The sequence below is a fragment of the Moschus berezovskii genome, chromosome 15 (assembly GCF_049115385.1).
Source record: "Moschus berezovskii isolate FMDL1 chromosome 15, NW_MosBer_1.0, whole genome shotgun sequence".
NCBI classification, from domain to species: domain Eukaryota; kingdom Metazoa; phylum Chordata; class Mammalia; order Artiodactyla; family Moschidae; genus Moschus; species Moschus berezovskii.
The window spans coordinates 21359893-21377099 of record NC_142474.1 but is presented as its reverse complement, the minus strand read 5'-3'; the positions used below and the strand labels follow the sequence as shown (position 1 = coordinate 21377099).

The window sequence follows — 17207 nt, the reverse complement described above, 5'->3', positions numbered from 1 at the left end:
TTCTTAGCAGAAAGCTTCATCGAGTTCCTATAATCAATCAGATTGTATTTGGGACCATAGTACTCTCATTGCTAACTCAGCCCCAGAAGGGAAACTGAGGCTTATGAGGAAGTGTACCTGCCAAGGGAGGTGATACACCTTCACCCAAGGAAGCCAAAATTTGTGGACACTGGTATACCGGACACCTGAGACCATTTTATCTCATCCAGCGCTCGAAAATAAGAGGGGCATCAGCCATTGATTAAGCATTAAGCATGCTGGATGCTTTATCGTCTCACTTCATATTCCCCATAGCCCTCTGGGGTAGGGCCAAGTGCAGATGGGAGACCTGAGGTGGAGGGAGAGAAGTGATCGGACAACAGGAGCAGCTGTCACCATCATTTCAGCTCTGGTGTTACTGCATATCAGGGTTTACCTCATGCTCCACCCTTCATACACATTATCCCACTGCAGACACACCACACACCTGGAGGAGAATCCCATCTTTAGTCCCATTTCACACACAGAGGCCTGAGGCTCAGGGAGATGAAGCTCCTTGTCCAGACTGCACAACCTGTAACAAGTTAAGAGAGAGGATTCAAACATAGCTGGCCCAGCACTGAAGCCAGGGTATGAGCACCACCCCCGAGGTATGCTTTTAATTTCCTTTTGGAGCCAGGATCCAAGCACAGGTGAAGCCTGGGGCAAAACCGGATTGAATTCACTACATCACACTCAGGCCCTTGGCCTGTGTTCCTGAGTCAGGAAAACTCCCTTCACAAGATTTTAACACAGACTTCAGCTCTGTGCTCACAACTAGGGGAAGAGGGACCCCAGTGTTTGCAGAACTGGACACAGACTGCCTGGGAGGGTGGTCTGCTGACGGGTCCAAGGTTCTGCTGGATGGGTTCCTCAACATCTGAACCCCAAGGTCAGGCTGCTCTGTGCTCTGATGGTGGGATCACAGTCAGCGTGGAGAACACTGACTCCCCAAGCCTCCAGCCCTGCCCCTATTCTGCCCTGGCCACCTTCATGTCCAGGTCAGGCGTACAGGTTCCTACTGAGAAGCAGGTGGGAAAATGGAAATTAATCCTGGATGACCCAGAGCTTTCCGCCAGTGCTCCCAGTCTGATGTCCAGTGGCCACCGATCTGTGCTTCCTGGACCGGGTGTTCTGGGTTGACACAGGCCCAGTGCACCAGGCGTTACAACCAAATCAAACAGCAGAGTTTGAGGAACAAACAGGGTATTAAGTCCAAAGACGCTCCTGCCAAACCAGTTGGCCTCAGTGTGATCTGGGTGAAAGGTCTTTCCCTGGTGACCCAAATGCTGGGCCATGTCCACGTGGTACCTGTGTGAGTCACCTCTCTTCCCTGAGCCTCAGTTTCCTCAGCTGGAGAATGGGGCTTCAAGTCTCCTCATGGGGTTGTCGTGAGCACCAATGGCTAAAGCGGACCTGCAGGGCCAAGCCCAGGGCCAGCCGTTCACCTGTGGCCTTCCTGGGTGCTGGACACTCGGGCCAAAGAATGCAACTCGCTGCTGCCCCCAGAGGATGGGAGCTGGAACAGCCGACCTCGATGGGAGAAGGCACAGAACTGGGTCACTATCCAGCTCTGCCCCTTCCTATCCTTGTGACCTTGAACAAGTCATCCTGCCCTCCTGAACCTCATGTTCCTCAGCTGGGAAATGGGGGCAGTAACACCCTCTGTGTGGTTGCTGAGAAGAGGAAACAAGATGAAGCCGCATAAGCATATTGGTTTGTGAGGTCATGTCTAGGTGGAGCTGAGCTTCCAGAGGATGGCATGGGGGTCACAGCTCGTAGAACTCAAGGTAGAAAGTACCTTTGAGCCATCTAGTCCAGTCACTTCCATTTCTGGTCAGCCACCCTGGAGCCCCTGAGCCTAAGTACCTAGGGAGGGGCTCAGGCATCTATAATTTAAAGAAACTTACGAGGTGATTCTGGTTAGTCTTTTTTTTCCCCCCTAAGACTATTGCCCAAAGTAGAAAATGTCAACCAAACCAAAAGAGATGAAATGAAAGAGGAAAGTAAGTGAGGTTCAAACCACTTTGAACCTTTGGATGTAGTCTTGGATGAGTCTTTCTCTTTCTCTGGGCCACAAGCTCCCAAGACTTTTCAGCAAAGAGGTTAAATTTTGAATTCTGAGATCTTCTGAGGCTTTGAAGTCTGTTACGTTTCCAGTGTGGTCATGTGACCCTCGAGTAGTCATCAGAAGGGAGGAAGCAGATGTGAGTCTACAAGTGTGCTGAGTCAGGACTTACTGTGGGTTTGAACAGCAGGACCCAAATCACACCGACGTCAACAAAAAAGACAGGAGGGAGAAATGTATTTGAACTGGAAAGTCTAGGGCACAGAGGACATCAGGCACAGCTGGATCCAGGCACTGAAAGGATACAGTGTCTCATTCCCTTTGTATGGCTTCACTTTCTAGTGAACTCTGTCAGATAATTGTATCTTAACTGTATCTTTAAGGACAAAAACAAACCCAGGCAATCTGTGGACACCCATAGCCCCTTTTGTGCATAGAGACCTTTTTTCACCAGAACTCTGGTAACATGGTCTCAAGCTGATCACCGAAGAATTGATGCTTTTGAACTGTGGTGCTGGTGAAGACTCTTGAGAGTCCCTTGGACTGCAAGGAGATCCAACCAGTCCATTCTAGAGGAGATCAATCCTGGGTGTTCATTGGAAGGACCTATGCTAAAGCTGAAACTCCAATACTTTGGCCACCTCATGGGACGAGTTGACTCACTGGAAAAGACTTTGATGCTGGGAGCGATTGGGGGTAGGAGGAGACGGGGACGAGAGAGAATGAGGTGGCCGGATGGCATCACCGACTCGATGGACATGAGTTTGAGTGAACTCCGGGAGTTGGTGATGGACAGAGAGGCCTGGCGTGCTGTGGTTCATGGGGTCGCTAAGAGTCGGACACGACTGAGCGACTGAACTGAACTGAACTGAACTGAATTTTAGGTGTTTTCTTGAATCTAGTGATGCTGTCTTGTTCTTGCAGGTATGCATGCATGCATGTTGAATGTTCATGTCTTCCTATGTGTAAGTATGAATATGCTTCTTCAAGAGTTCCAAACACACTGTAGGGAGCAGAGGACAGAGGGCCTCAGAGAGAAGGAAGACATGGTTTCTCTCCACTTTGGTAGATTTAGTTTAGTGTGTACTAAGCTCGGGAGTCCCCTAAGTGCTTTAGCAGATGGGAGACATTGACTGTGTGGTGAAGTTCTGTCTTCAAGTGAATTAGAGCCAATGAACCTCTAAAGGAGTGAGACACCATGAGAACATGGTTCCTTAGAAAGTAGGAACTTGTGTTCCAGCCCCAGACTCACCACCAGGGATCAAGCATGAAGATCATTTCACCTCAAAGCTCAGCCATGAGAGGAGACTGATATCAGTGCAAGAAGCTGGCTTTGTCCTGGGTGTGGTCCATGCTGAGAAATAGCGCCAGCCACTGTGATTCCAGGAGGCCATGGCCAGGTGGAGGTGGGGTCTTGGGAGGCAGGGAGGTTGAGAAAAGGAAAGAGGCAGGAAGCCTGAGGGAACCATAGCTCCATGTTCCATAGCTCAGAATCATAGCTCTCCGTGAGCCAGACTCAGGGAGAAAAAATATCTGGGAAGAAGAGTCATACAAATGTGTAACAGTGGTTTTTGTAGAGACTAAGGAGGTTTAGAATCATGGCTCACAGTTACATCGAATCACACAGGCTCTTAGCAGCCATCTGGTCAAGTTCCTGAGCATTTCTGGTGATGGGACCCTTACCATCTTCCCAGGGAGTGGATGGCTTTATACGATGCTCCAGAGAGGCTTGGAGCATTCTATGGCCAGGTCAAGGTTTGGGGGACCCATGTGAGAGGAAAGCTACAGAGCAAAGGATGGTAAAAAGTTGCTGAGGGCAGAGAACAAGAGAAAAAAGTCAAATGATGATAATTTGCTGTGAAAGAAGGCAACCAGAAGATGAGTCGGGGGAAATGGAGGGACCACCTGGTGGATGGTCACAGTTTGTGAGGTGATGTCTAGAGCCAGTGACAGCTAGGAAGGAGAGTTCTAGGAAGATGGAATGGTCTGTACAGAGGCCCAAGGCAGAAAAAAGGCTGGGATCTTTCTAGAACAGAAGGAAGACAGTAGGGACCGCGGAGGGAGAGGGAGATGGTTTGGAGGTGCAGTGAGCAGATGACACGGGGACCGTGATGGGGACTTTGGGTTTCACTGGATGAGACCCCTCTGGCTGCTGCATTGGGAGCAGAGGGGTTGGGGGCAAGTGTGCAGAGGGAGACCGCATAAAAGAAGGTATTTTGCAGGCAGATACTGTTGTCTCTCGGGGAGGACTCTGCCAGTTAAATGTGTAGGCAGACTTCGGAGGATGGTATTGAGCAATGAATCATTACAAACATCTGTCCTGAGGCTGGCTCCACTGTGAGGGATGTGGTGGAGAGCACTCAAAAATCAGAGAAGAGTTGGAAACAATGACTCACTAGTCCCTGACCCTGACTCCATGGGGCATAATTCTAGCAATCTCTGTCCATGTCTTACTGGGTGACCTCAAGCTGGTTGCTCTCCTTCTCTTGAACTGAGTTTCCAAATGATGACAAAATTAGGCTGGATGATCACTATGGGTCCTCCTGTCACAACAATCTCCAGTTCATCCATTCTCAGTCTTTACCCCAAACCTCACCGACAATGGCCACTATCTTGGCAGCTGGAGTTGCCATGAGAACCTGCTCTTAGTCTTGGCACAGAGTCCTCTCCATATCCACCCATTTCAATTCAAGCATCCTGGGTGACCTTTGCTTTGGAAGTCTCTCTCTGTTCACTCTAGACAAGCATTATTTTCTTTGGAGTCTCCTTGGATGGCCCTGGACCCAGGGCTTGTTTCCAGGGGCAGCCTCCCACCCCAACACCACCATATAAGGGCCATCACCACCCGGCAGAATTCCAGGAGAGTGTGCATGGGAGTACGGATTTTGTAAGTATTTTCCTCCAAACCTGTGAATGGTGGGCTTTCCCCTTAATCTCACCCCACATGGAGATCTTCAAAAGGCTCTGGGGCCAAGAGGCAGAGGGATAGGGCCACATGAATTAGCTAATATTCTCAATATAGCAAATTAAGAAATCAATTATATTAGGAGAAGTGTCAAACTGGTAAGCAATGTGGGGTCATGATGTGGTGCCCATTTATTTGTTCATACTTTTATTCTGCAAACCTTTATTTTGTTGTACTGTATTAGGTGCAGGTTTTTTTACTATCAGTTGGGAATTCACAAAGTTACAGTCCCTATCTAAGGGGTTCACAGCCTGGTGAGAAAGGAGGCAAGTCATCACTAATTGTACCAAGGACTCTGATCAGAGAATGAAGACTACAAGATGGTGGAGTGAGGGCCCCTGACCTAGACCCTGGGAAGGGGCCTAGAGTGGTCTTTACAGAAGATATGATATCTTACTGAAGCTGGAGACTCAGCAAGAAGTGACTCATGTAAAAATGCAAAGAAGAGGGAAATGTTCCAGGCAGAGAAGTCAGAAAATGCAAATGACCTCTGTGTAAAGAGCATTGACCTGGAGTCAAGCGTGACTTTCCAAATACTATCTCCTCTACTCAGTGGTGGTGTATCTTTGTACAAGTTGCTCTAGCTTCCTGACCTGGGCTGCCCAGCTGTAAGAGAGCAGATAGCCACATCTACATTCAAGCACTATTGAGTGTAAGTGAAAGGTATTCATCAAAGATCCCCTTTCCCTGTGGGTAATTCTCACTCCTGTTCCTCCCATGACTGTCCAGGTGTCAGGACAAGATGTTTCAGCTTTGGAGACTTGTTCTCTTGTGCGGCCTGCTCACTGGGACTTCAGCATCTCTTCCTGACAACAATGTTGAGAGAGAGCTGCAATCTGCTCTTAAAAAAGGACTTGAGATTGATGACAGTGCATCTGAACGTGAGTCAGCAGGTGGGATGATCAGTGGCTCCTATTTCTCTAATTTTGAAAAAATTCACTCCATTTTTCATCTTTTATTTGTCATTTACATTATTTAAATGAAATATTTTATTTATATTTGCAGCATATTCTTCTGTTGGGTCATTCAGTCTTCTTGGTAATTTGTATTATCTAATTGGAAATTAATCCCTACCAAACCTAGGTAGGCTTAAAACTACCCGCCTTTGCAGTTAGTCATCAGTTCAGTTCAGTTCAGTCACTCAGTCGTGTCCGACTCTTTGCCACCCCATGAAACGCAGCACGCCAGGCCTCCCTGTCCATCACCAACTCCCAGAGTCCACCCAAACCAGTTAGTCATATCGCTTTTTAATTCTGATTTCTTAAGAGAACTTGGCCTTCTCATTTCCTGTAAACATTACCAGCACACTGACAAACATTCTTTATAGGAGAAACTAACTTCTGAAAATGACTGCCTTGAAACCTTGCCAGGACTTCAGTTCAGTTCAGTTCAGTTCAGTCGCTCAGTCGTGTCCGACTCTCTGCGACCCCATGAATCACAACACACCAGGCCTCCCTGTCCATCACCAACTCCCGGAGTTCACTCAAACTCATGTCCACAGAGTTGGTGATGCCATTCAGCCGTCTCACTCTCGGTCGTCCCCTTCTCCTCCCGCCCCCAACCTCAGGCACCCTTCAAAAATATACTTTCCAGTTTCATTGCTGATAAAACTGAGCTCAGAAACAGAGTGTCTGCACCAAGATCACCTAGTAAGTTACAGGACCAGAAGTAGCTTCCATCTCTGTTTGCATCCTTATAATCAGGTGATACCATCCGTTGCAGAGCCAAGTAGAACTACTATGATTACATATCTTTTCCTGTAGCCTTTTGCTTTTCCTTGACTAGTTATCGCCTTATTTCTCATTTGACTTGCTTTCAAAATATATATTCTTAATTCTTTCCAAATGTGACATTCTACATCTGCCATCATTCTATCAAATCCCTTTTTCTCTGAAGGACCCCCATTAGGACACTCTGTCCTTCTTCTCCTGGATGAGTCATTTCTTTCTAGGCCTGCTGCAAGACTGTTCCTGGGAATCCTATTGGCCACTTTCATGAGTTGGAGCCATAATTTTTCCTTGATTCTACGTTTTCCATTTCTTAGTTTTTTCCAAATTTATTTCATTTGTTTGAGTATCTCATTAGAGCTTCACTATTAGAAGCTGGAGTTCAATCAATATCTCTTGCCTACAAAGTGGATTGGTTGTTTTGTTGATGAATGATGAGTATATGTTAGTATGAAAGCAGCATAGAAGGAACAAGGTCTCCTAGCTGTGTGACTTTAGCCCCATTTCTTAATGTTTTGATGTTTTATTTCCTCATATGAAAGTGCAGATAATAGTAACACCTACTTTATGGAGCTGTTGTAAAGACTGAATGAAATAACAGAGGCAAATAGTCTCATTTAGTTCCTGGTGCATAGGAGCTGCTTCATAAGTTGTGTATCATCCTAAATGGAGATTGCTTTTGCAGCTATCTTTGAGAAAGTGAAAGCTGATTTTCAGTCACTCCAGGATTTCACATGTTGGGAGATGATCCCTGTGAAGGAGGTACTTAAGGAGAAAATCCAGGAAGCTGAGATCTCGTTACTTAACGAGAAGATCCGGGAAGCTAAGATCACGTTGGACAAGTACAATATTAAAAATCTTCCACTACCTCCCAGGTGTTTACGGTGAGTTGATGTTGAGTTCACCAGTCCATCCTAAAGGAGATCAGTCCTGGGTGTTCATTGGAAGGATTGACGCTAAAGCTGAAACTCCAATACTTTGGCCACCTCATGCGAAGAGCTGACTCATTGGAAAAGACTCTGATGCTGGGAGGGATTGGGGGTGGGAGGAGAAGGGGATGGCAGAGCATGAGATGGCTGGATGGCATCACCAACTCAATGAAGGTGGGTTTGAGTGAACTCTGGGAGTTGGTGATGGACAGGGAGGCCTGGCGTGCTGTGATTCATGGGGTCGCAAAGAGTCGGACACGACTGAGCGACTGAACTGAACTGAACTGATGTTGAGTTCACATTGACGTTCTTTGTTCCAAAAGAGAATACATATGTTTGGGGAGGTAAGTTTAAGATCAAAGACAGAAAAGTTAAAAAAAAAAAAAAAGAAACTTTGTTCATCCCTGAGAGTGGAACTGATGTGAGGCCAGCTCTTCTAGAGTTTGGGAAAATTAGAGGCAGGGCTGCAGGACCTATCAAGGCTCTTAAAGGTCTAGGCTTGCTTTCTTCTCATGTGATTTCAGGTTCAGGATAAAGACTCTCTTCACCCTCGTCTCTACCTGTTTTCTGGTACCTAAAGTCGCTTTTCCAAGGAGTAAAACTTTTCTTCCCTGAATATAGCTGAGTATAAAAGTCTGAATGACCTCAGGACAGAGGAAACTAGAATTTATACCATATACATGGCCCCATACATGAAGTCTGGGAGCCAAGCAGTGCTGGGTTCAAAATCTGGCTCTGCTAAAAAAGAATGAAATAATGCTGTTTACAGCAACAAATGGAAGGATGTAGAGATAATCGTACGAAGTGAATTCAGAGAAAGACAAATATCACATGATATCACTTATACGTGTAATCTGAAAGATGAGGCTATGAACTTACACAAAACAGAAACAGACTGATGGACATAGAAAAAACAACTTATGGCTACCAAAAGGGAACGCAGTGTGGGAGATAAATGAGGAGTCTGGCAGTAATATATACACACTGCTGTATATGAAGTAGGCAACCAACAAGGACCTACTGTATAACACAGGGACTATGCTCAACATTTTGTAACCACCTGTAAGTGGAAAAATGTGAAATGAAAAGTATCTCTATCTCTATCTATATATACCTATATCTATATCCATCTACTGGAGAAGGAAAAGGCAACCCACTCAAGTAGTCTTGCCTAGAGAACCAAGAGGAGCCTGGTGGACAGAGGAGCCTGATGAGCTACAGTCCATAGGGTCGCAAAGAATCGGACATGACTGAAGTGACTAGCACACACACATATCTATCTATCCATATATAGCTGAATCACTTTGCTGTACACCTGTAACTATCACAACACTGTAAAGCAACTATACTTTAAGTTTTTAAGAAACCAAATTCTGACTCTGGCACATATTCACCCTGGAGTCTTGGGGGAATTACAGCCGTCTCCTGCCATGCCATCCAGTGGAGAGAATCCAGCCTCTGAACTGGGCTGTCATGAAGACCAAAGCAGGCAAAGTCAGTCAGGCTCGAACGCTAAGCATGAGACTGGCATAGAGAAGAGCCCAGACATGGCTGCCTGAGAAATGACAAGGGTGAATTGTCGTTTTTGCACAGGTTGACAATCAGGAGCATCAATATCGGGAATATCACATTCCAAGGGACTTCTGAAGGCACAAGCATCAACCTGCGTATCCCCATCACCGCTAAGGTCATCCTGACCCTGTGAGTACTGGTTAGAATCTGAGGTTTGCACGATGCAGTGCAGTATGCCAATAGATCGCCAATCTGGCATCAGGTACTTTTCCATGCTTCTGACTTGGTCTCCCAATCTGTAAAAGAAGGAGACCTTTCCAGGTCTAAGGGCTTCCTTGGTGGTTCCATATGGTAAAGAATCTGCCTGCAATGTGGAAGATCTGGGTTCAATCTCTGGGTTGGAAGGATCCCCTTGAGAAGGAAATGGCTACCCACTCCAGCATTTTTGGGCTTCCCTGGTGGCCCAGAGGGTGGATCCCCTGGAAAAGGGAGTGACTACCAACTCCAGTATTCTTTCCTGGAGAATCCCATGGACAGAGGAGCCTGGTGGGTTATGGTCCATGGGCTCGCAAAGAGTCAAACACACCTGAAATCTTAACATTTAAAATGTTCTAAGAAACATTAGCCATAACCAATCTTTTGCTAAAAAATCCTCCATGAAATATATGTCCAAAATCATCATGCTTATCTAATTATAAAACTTGAAAACTGAGAAGATCGAACATTTATAACCCTTTGATGAAGTTTCCTGCAGCATCACTTTGTCTCTAAAGATTCTCTTTAAATGATAGTGACCAGTATGGGCCACATAGTATTGTACAGTATGTAACAAATAGCATATGAAAATTATATGGAAACTATAATTTTTAAGTGTTTTGATTATTTTAAAGATATAAAGAGATAAAATGAAGATGTGCAGCAGAGTCTTTATCAATTAAATGCACTATGATTTCATCATTTAATAGCTATGAGATCTTGGGGGATAGTTACTTAACCTCTCTATACCAAGTGTTTCCACATTCTGAAAATAGAGAGAGTAATTTTCTGTCATGGTAGTGCGGTCATGATTAAATGAGTTAATCCAGGTAAAATATTTTTGTTTGAAATACCTAACACAGAATTTGTGCTAAAGAAATGTTGATTATTATATTTATTTTAATCATCAGTGTAATACTGTATAAAAATTTCACATGAGAGAAACCCTTGTGGCCAGGAGAAGAAAAACCTAATATAAGAATGTAGATTCTGTAAAGCACACAGACAATATTGACATTGTCCATAGACGCCCTATATAATGTCCACAGAGAAGGGGACTCAAGTGAGCAACAAGAAGGGACTTCTCCACCTCTGTTAACTGTGAATCTTATTCCCTACAGGCCTCTGTTGGGTGCCGTTGTTGACCTGACCCGCAACTTTGTCCTACAGACAAGTATCAGCTTTAAAATTGCTGAAAATGGTACCTTAATGCTGGTCATGGGGGACTGCACCTACACACCAGCCAACATCTCACTCCCCGTCGTGAACAGGTCAGGCCCAGATATCTCAGCAGAGCGGGACTCCCAGAGGAGTTGGAACTCCTAATTTCAGCCCTATTCCTAAATCTGGGAGGGAGCAGAATATGGTGAAAAAGAGGTGAAACTCTGGAGACAAGCTAGCTTTGCCACTGACTTATGGTTTTATCATCATTTTAGCTCTAGGAGCTCCAGTGTTCATTTTAAACTGAGGATGGTAGTAATGCCTGATTCATAGGCTACTGTGTTGACCAAAGGAGAAGATGCAAGTGTTTAGCATACAGCCTGGCACTGTGCTCTCAGTAATAATAATATCCATGTTGACTTTCTGTCTCTCGGTTCTTCCCCTAGCTGAGACAGCAGTGTTGACCTCTCCAGCCATAACTGTGAATTTGCATATTTCACCTTTCAGCTTTATCTGTTTTTGCTTCATGCTTTTTGAAGCTCTCTTGTTAGATGCTTGCACATTTAAACTCTTATGTCTATTTGAAGAACTCACCCTTCTCATATTATATAATATCCCTCAATAATAATAATATAGTGATAATAATAATAATTCACTGTGTTTACCTTCTTGCCTCTAGTTAGGAGGGCAAGAGGAGTAGTAAATGCCTACCACGGGCTCTAATTTCAGATTGTCCCCAAATCATCCTCCATGCACTGGGAAATTCCCAAAATAAGATCTTGAAAACTGAATCCTCTCCTTTTAAATCACTGGTTTCTGGTAACATACCAAATCTACATCTTAAATTGTGTGCTTGAAAGAGCATGTTTAGCCCAGGGAAGAAGGTGGAGGGAGAAAGGCTGATGCTAGTCATGGCTGGGAGAGGAGATATAACTGCAATGGCTGGTGCAGGTTGGCCTTGGCAAGGAACCAGACTGAGCCATGAGCAGAGGTCAGTCCATCCTGCCTCAACAAGGGATATGATCACAGGTTGCCTAAAGACCCCCAGAACCAAAAATAAGCTTTGCAGACTACCATCACTTGAAAAAATTGAGCCCTACTGGACACTGCTTCGCCTATAGCTCCAGAGAAATCATCCAGCCTTCTGGGTCTCAGTGACCGTATCTGTAAAATGGCATTCCACTCTGCTGCTCCAAACTCTCTGGGGGCTTTTCTCTCCACTCTTGGTACAATCCCAAGCCCTCCCAGGGCCGTCTAGTCTACCTGATTTGGGTCCATCCTCTTATCACGGTGCTCTCCCCCTTGCCACTCTGCCCTAGACACACTAGCATTTGCTCTGAGCCTCAAACAAACTCTTTCCACCTTGAGACCCGTGCAGAGGCTGTTATGGATGCCAAGTACACTTATCTCCCATCCCATCTCAATGTACATCTCATCACTCAGGGTCTAAAACAAGGTTCTTCCTCTTCTCTCTTGTAAGAATCTGCTCTTGCCCTTCTGAATACCTTCCGCAAGTTGTCATTACTATTTAATTGTAGGTTTACTTCATTTATTACCTCAGCCAAAAATGTGCTGAGCACATCCTCCATGCCAGGCAGTCACTATTCTGAGCTCTGGAGGATGTATCAGTGACTTCAGGCAAAGAAATTGCTCTCATGGAGCTTATTCTCTTGAGGGAATGACAAACAGACAAGCATTCAGTCTGACAATAAACAGTCCACGAGGTAAATGTCAGATGGCAACCCTCCCTGGCAGAGCAGCACACTGAACAGGCGCAATGACACAAAGCCCTCCCTTACGCAGCAGTCAGGGAGGGCTGCCCTGAGGAGGTGACAGTTATGCTGGGGGCTGAAGGCGCGAAGGAGCCAGGCTTAGCCACACTCTTTTCATACTTACTTACCAGACTGGGAGCTGCTTGTGCTTTGTTTATTCCTGTGTCCCCAGTCTGGCTTGGTTCTTGGCATATCTGGTTGTTGCTGTATAAATATATGCTGCTTGAATGAATGGAAGGATAGATGGATGGATGGACGGATGAAGTCTCATGTTTGTGATGGGACTCTCATGAGCTGCTGGTCAGTCATGTGGTTCCAGGTGATGATCCCCTGAGTAGAAGCTCAAGTCACCTGACTTCAAGGTGCTCCACTGTCTCCCGCCCTCTTCCCACTGTTCCTCCTTGGCTGCTCTGCCAACTTCACTGGTCTTTATCAGGCCCGTCTCCAGCCTCACTGGACTGATCAGCGATATCAGAAGGACTTTGACCACACTTGTGAATGAAGTGGAGGCCTACCTAGTGCAGTTTGTGGTGAGTGCCCCACTTCTGGCAGCTCAGAGCCAGGCCAGGTGGGGAGCGGGGGTGACCTTCCCTGGGTGGGCCGTACTCTTTGGGCATCTTCCCTTCTGAGGGGCCTACTTCCTTTGGGCTGTCAGCTGCTGCTCCCCTCCTTCACTCAGCCTGGTGTGGGGAGAAGGGTAGGAGGGATCTGATATGAGCTGAAATCACTGGGTTCCAACTTGAATCATATACCATACCCATGTACTGCCAGTAGGCCTTTTAGCAATATTCTTCTTTATTGAATACAATTTTATTTAATTCATTTAAATATAAAAAGTACACATACTGTAAGATTCCTGTGCATCATATGCAAACCACATGTACCATGTGCCAGAAATGATTCTAAATTAGTAACTCTGGGATTTGGCTGGGGATCACGGTTTATGGGGGAAAAATTCCTCCAGAAGACTCTGTGATTTACGAAACTGGAGGGGCACTGCTCAAGCTGTGGTTCTCAGAATAGCAACACTGACCTCATCTGGACACCTGTTAGAAACGCAGACTCTCAGGTCCTACCCCAGACCTGCTGACTCAAGAATTTGCATTTTCATGAGATCTGTGAGGATTGTATACACACGAAATCATTGGAAACACTTCTCTATGGTTCCAGGGCCTCATTTGACTGATTAAAATTCCAATGTTCCAAGGTCAAGGTTTCTAAGAGCATAGCATGCTGGAATGTTAAAAGTCTAGATTTTAAGGCTTTAATCTTCTGAAGTTTTAGGACTCTAGCATGCTCTGGCTCTCAGATTTGGGCCTTCTAGGTTTCCATTGTTAGAGATTCCTAAGGGCCAGAAGCTGTGAGGTCCCGAGTAGTGAGCACCTCTGGGGTGGTGGCAGGGTGCTCCCGGCGGATAATGATCAGTCCTCTTTCTCTCCCGTCTCTCCTCTCCCCCCACCCCCTCCCAACATCGCTCCTGCCTTCCTCTCTCCATCTCTCGCTGTGTCTCTCCCTGGTGTCCTGTGACCCTCAGCTGTGCCCACGAATCCGCACTGTCATCACCTCCTCGAATAAGAATTTGGTTAGGAACCTCAACGGTAAGTCACAGCCTGGGGAAGCGGTGGGGGGCTCCCTCTGCAGGCTTCCAAGGGCAGGCACCCAGCTCTATGCCTGCTTGACAGGCAGGCCTGGTCAGGGGACCCTGGAGAAGTTCAGGATCCTTTGTCCCGAGCAAGTCAGGAGAGTGTGGCTGGGGGAACGGTGTCCCTGCAGACGGAGGGCTTCTATCACCCTCCTTCCTTAAACCTACGGAAGCTGCTGCACAGATTGATGAGAGAAAGAGGACGGGCCAGATCTGGGTTCAAATCCTGGGTTTGCTCTGAGCAACTGTGGGGTCTTGGTCAACTGGTTCCACCTCTCTGATCCTTGGCTTCCTCAGAAATGAAAAATTTCAAACACTGCCAAGCTGATGAGCGGATTTAAAGAAAAACCAGAGAGCCTAATGTCCCATACTCATTGCTACTGAACACTGCCCCTTCCCTTTCCCTTCTGATGAGGATTTGTGGCTTCACCCCCAGCCCCTGGGGGCTTTCATTGTCCTGGGTCTCTGGCATGACTGGGGTTGTTAGGGCTGGGGGGGCAACAGAAATGGGGTGAGTAACAGTGTCAGGGTCCTGGAGGTGGTCCTTCTAGAAAATAGCCACAGGCCCAGTTACCTGGGCCATACTTCTGTGCTTCATATACACCATCTCATTGTATTCTTTCAACAACACTGTGGAGTGGGTACTGTCATCATGCCCACTTTACAGATGAACAAACTGAGACTCAGATAGACAGAGGGACATGCAAGAAGTCCCACTGCTGTAGGTCTGACCTGCTGGGGGGTGGCAGCCACTGGGATCTAGTTTCTATTCCGCTATATCCAGATCTGGAGAAATGCTACTGATTTTGTTCCCTCAGATATACTTCAGGAAACTGCACAACAAATTGTAAACTGAAGAGGACAGATGAGAAAAACCACTGTGATGCCCGCCTGCTGGTGAGGACTGGACTTGGGGTCCTGGGCTGAGGAAGGATGAGACCTCCCCACAGGGGCCTGTGGAGAAGGAGAAGCAAGGCTTGGCTTCTCTTCCTTCTCTAGTAGCAGACTGGGCCCTGATCTTGGTCACAGCCTGAGTCCTGACCCTTAATCACACCCAGATTGTGCTTGATTCTGCTCCTTGACTGAGCCCAGAATGCAGTCAGGTTGAAGTTTAACTCAAGTTGTTGACTGAGCCCTGACACTGGCCCGTATCTCAGTCTGATCCCTGATCCTGATCATATACTGAGCCCTGAACCCTGGCTCCTCTGGGCCCTGATCAGTCTTTTCACATCAGCCATTGTTGCTAAGGTGAGGGGGTGGGAGGGTGAGGGGATGGAGAGGGGTCAGTGCCAGGTGCCAGAGAAAGACCCTAAACTACAGGTGCCAGTCCCTCCCAAGCCTCAGAGCTTGCAGCGTCTGTGGGGAAGCACTCTGGCAGCTGTGCCTGCTGAACGCAGGAGCTGGTAAGGGCCCTGGGGTGTCCATGCCTCACACTGGGGTCTCCTTCCAGATTGGTTCCCGGGGACTTGACTGAATCTCTGTACCGTCTCCCTCTGGGACGGTCGGTGCTGCCACCATCCGTCAGGAGTGACAACTGAGCCCAGTCAAAGGGCACCTCTCAGATATCCTCCTCACAGTCAGGACACCCTATGCTCCTCGCCCTCCACCCCAGGCAATAAAAAGGCATTTCTGCACCTTCTGTGTGGCCCATGGCATTCCTTCCATTGGGATTTTGGGGGAGGTGAGGTATGGACAATCAGGGCAGCAGAGACCTGGATCTGAAGCTGGAAGGGACATTTGGGATTATCTAGCTGCAATCTCATATCTTACAAAGGGAAAACCTGAGGCCCAGGATGGGCAAGAAAGTGACCTGAGGTATCGGAGAGACAGCCTCCCTCTGCTTCCACTGCAGCACCACCACGATGGAGGGCTGCCTTCCCCAGCACAGCTGACCTCATCACCTCCTCACAGCACCCTTCTGCCAGGAAGTGCTCTTGTCCCCATTGTACAGATGAGGAAACTGAGGCTCACAGAAGACAAGCGATTCATCAAGGTTACAGGGTGGCAAGTGGCAGGGCTAGAATTTTAACCCATATCCCTGGGAACACTTGCTTAGAGAGGTGACACCCTGGCTCTCAGTACTCAGCCACCTTCCCCCTGCCCCCAGCAGGTCCCATCATCTTGTCCCTGCTCTCTTCTGAGCAGGATTGATAAGGTCCTCTCGAGTACCCCCTTCAGCCCTAACACGGAAGCCCTCAATTTCCCCTTTGCCCTGGAGTGGGGAGCAACGCACCTGTTACACACAGTTGCATCACATGTGCAGAGGACTGACCCGGGCTGTCACGTCAGGATCCCCGGGCTTCTTCTTTCCAGAACACCATCTGATTTTCCTGACAAAAGACCCAGAGAAACTTTGTCCATTTTGCCATGGAACCATCTCCGTGCTTTGTGCCATTCTGTAAGGGGAGGACCACTGTTATCCTCCTTGGAGACTCAGGTTAAGAGAGGTCAGTGTCACACAGAGGTCTGCACCAAGAGCTACTTCACCCAAGGGCTTTCTACTTGATGAAGGCTGCCTAACAAGGTTAAGTCACTTCAGGGAGCCCTTGAGCCCCTGGGGCTACATCCAGGGGCCTTCAACCAGCTCTCCTCAGCTCTGCTGCGTGGACCTTAGTTCAGGCTGTGCTGGGGCTAATGACAAGGCATAGGGTGAAGGGTTGGACAAAGGTGAACTTGAGTTACTTGGCCTCTACCCCTTGCTAGCTGTTTAATCTCAAGCAAGTTTCTCTTAGAACCACAGTTCTCTCACCTGCCAAACAGAATGACCAGCAAAACTTTCTCAGTACGCTGGTGTGAGGTTTAAATGGGTCGATGACGGGAAAGTGCTTAACCAGGGTCTGACACTGGTGAGCACAAGTCAGGCTCTACCCACTGGAATTACTGTCAAACAGTGCTGAGAAACCACATATTACATCTTTATACACTGAATCTCATTAGATTCTCATTTTTACTGGGTGATGCAGTGAATTGTTCTTGGGGAATGTGTGGCAAGTGAATCTCCAAGAGGAGCGGTGAAATGACTCCTCCGGGGTCACCCACCTGGTCACAGGCAAAACTATGTTTCATGTGAAGTCGGCCTCCTCCAGAGATTTTTCTCCCCCTGCTGGCCATAGCAAAAGGATGAGAGTTTTCCTCTCTGTTTAATTTTTGTGACAATC

The 17207-nt window shown here is 47.1% G+C and overlaps 1 protein-coding gene across 1 annotated transcript; it reads left to right on the top strand.

The window, feature by feature from the left end:
• Positions 1–5579: 5579 nt before the first annotated feature.
• LOC148775368 (short palate, lung and nasal epithelium carcinoma-associated protein 2B-like) lies at positions 5580–15677 on the top strand. The gene is made up of 9 exons (XM_088844373.1): positions 5580–5703; positions 5781–5932; positions 7464–7662; positions 9301–9408; positions 10596–10745; positions 12844–12937; positions 13942–14005; positions 14868–14946; positions 15500–15677. Exons 2-8 carry the CDS (start codon positions 5794–5796, stop codon positions 14903–14905), a joined length of 792 nt encoding a protein of 263 aa, XP_088700499.1. The 5' UTR covers positions 5580–5703; positions 5781–5793; the 3' UTR covers positions 14906–14946; positions 15500–15677.
• The last annotated feature ends 1530 nt before the right edge of the window (positions 15678–17207 follow it).

Coding starts and splice junctions, on each gene's coding strand:
- LOC148775368 (XM_088844373.1), top strand. CDS start 5,794: ATGTTTCAGCTTTGGAGACTTGTTCTCTTGTGCGGCCTGCTCACTGGG. Junction 9,409..10,595: donor GCTAAGGTCATCCTGACCCT/GTGAGTACTGGT, acceptor TATTCCCTACAG/GCCTCTGTTGGGTGCCGTTG. Junction 10,746..12,843: donor TCACTCCCCGTCGTGAACAG/GTCAGGCCCAGA, acceptor GGTCTTTATCAG/GCCCGTCTCCAGCCTCACTG.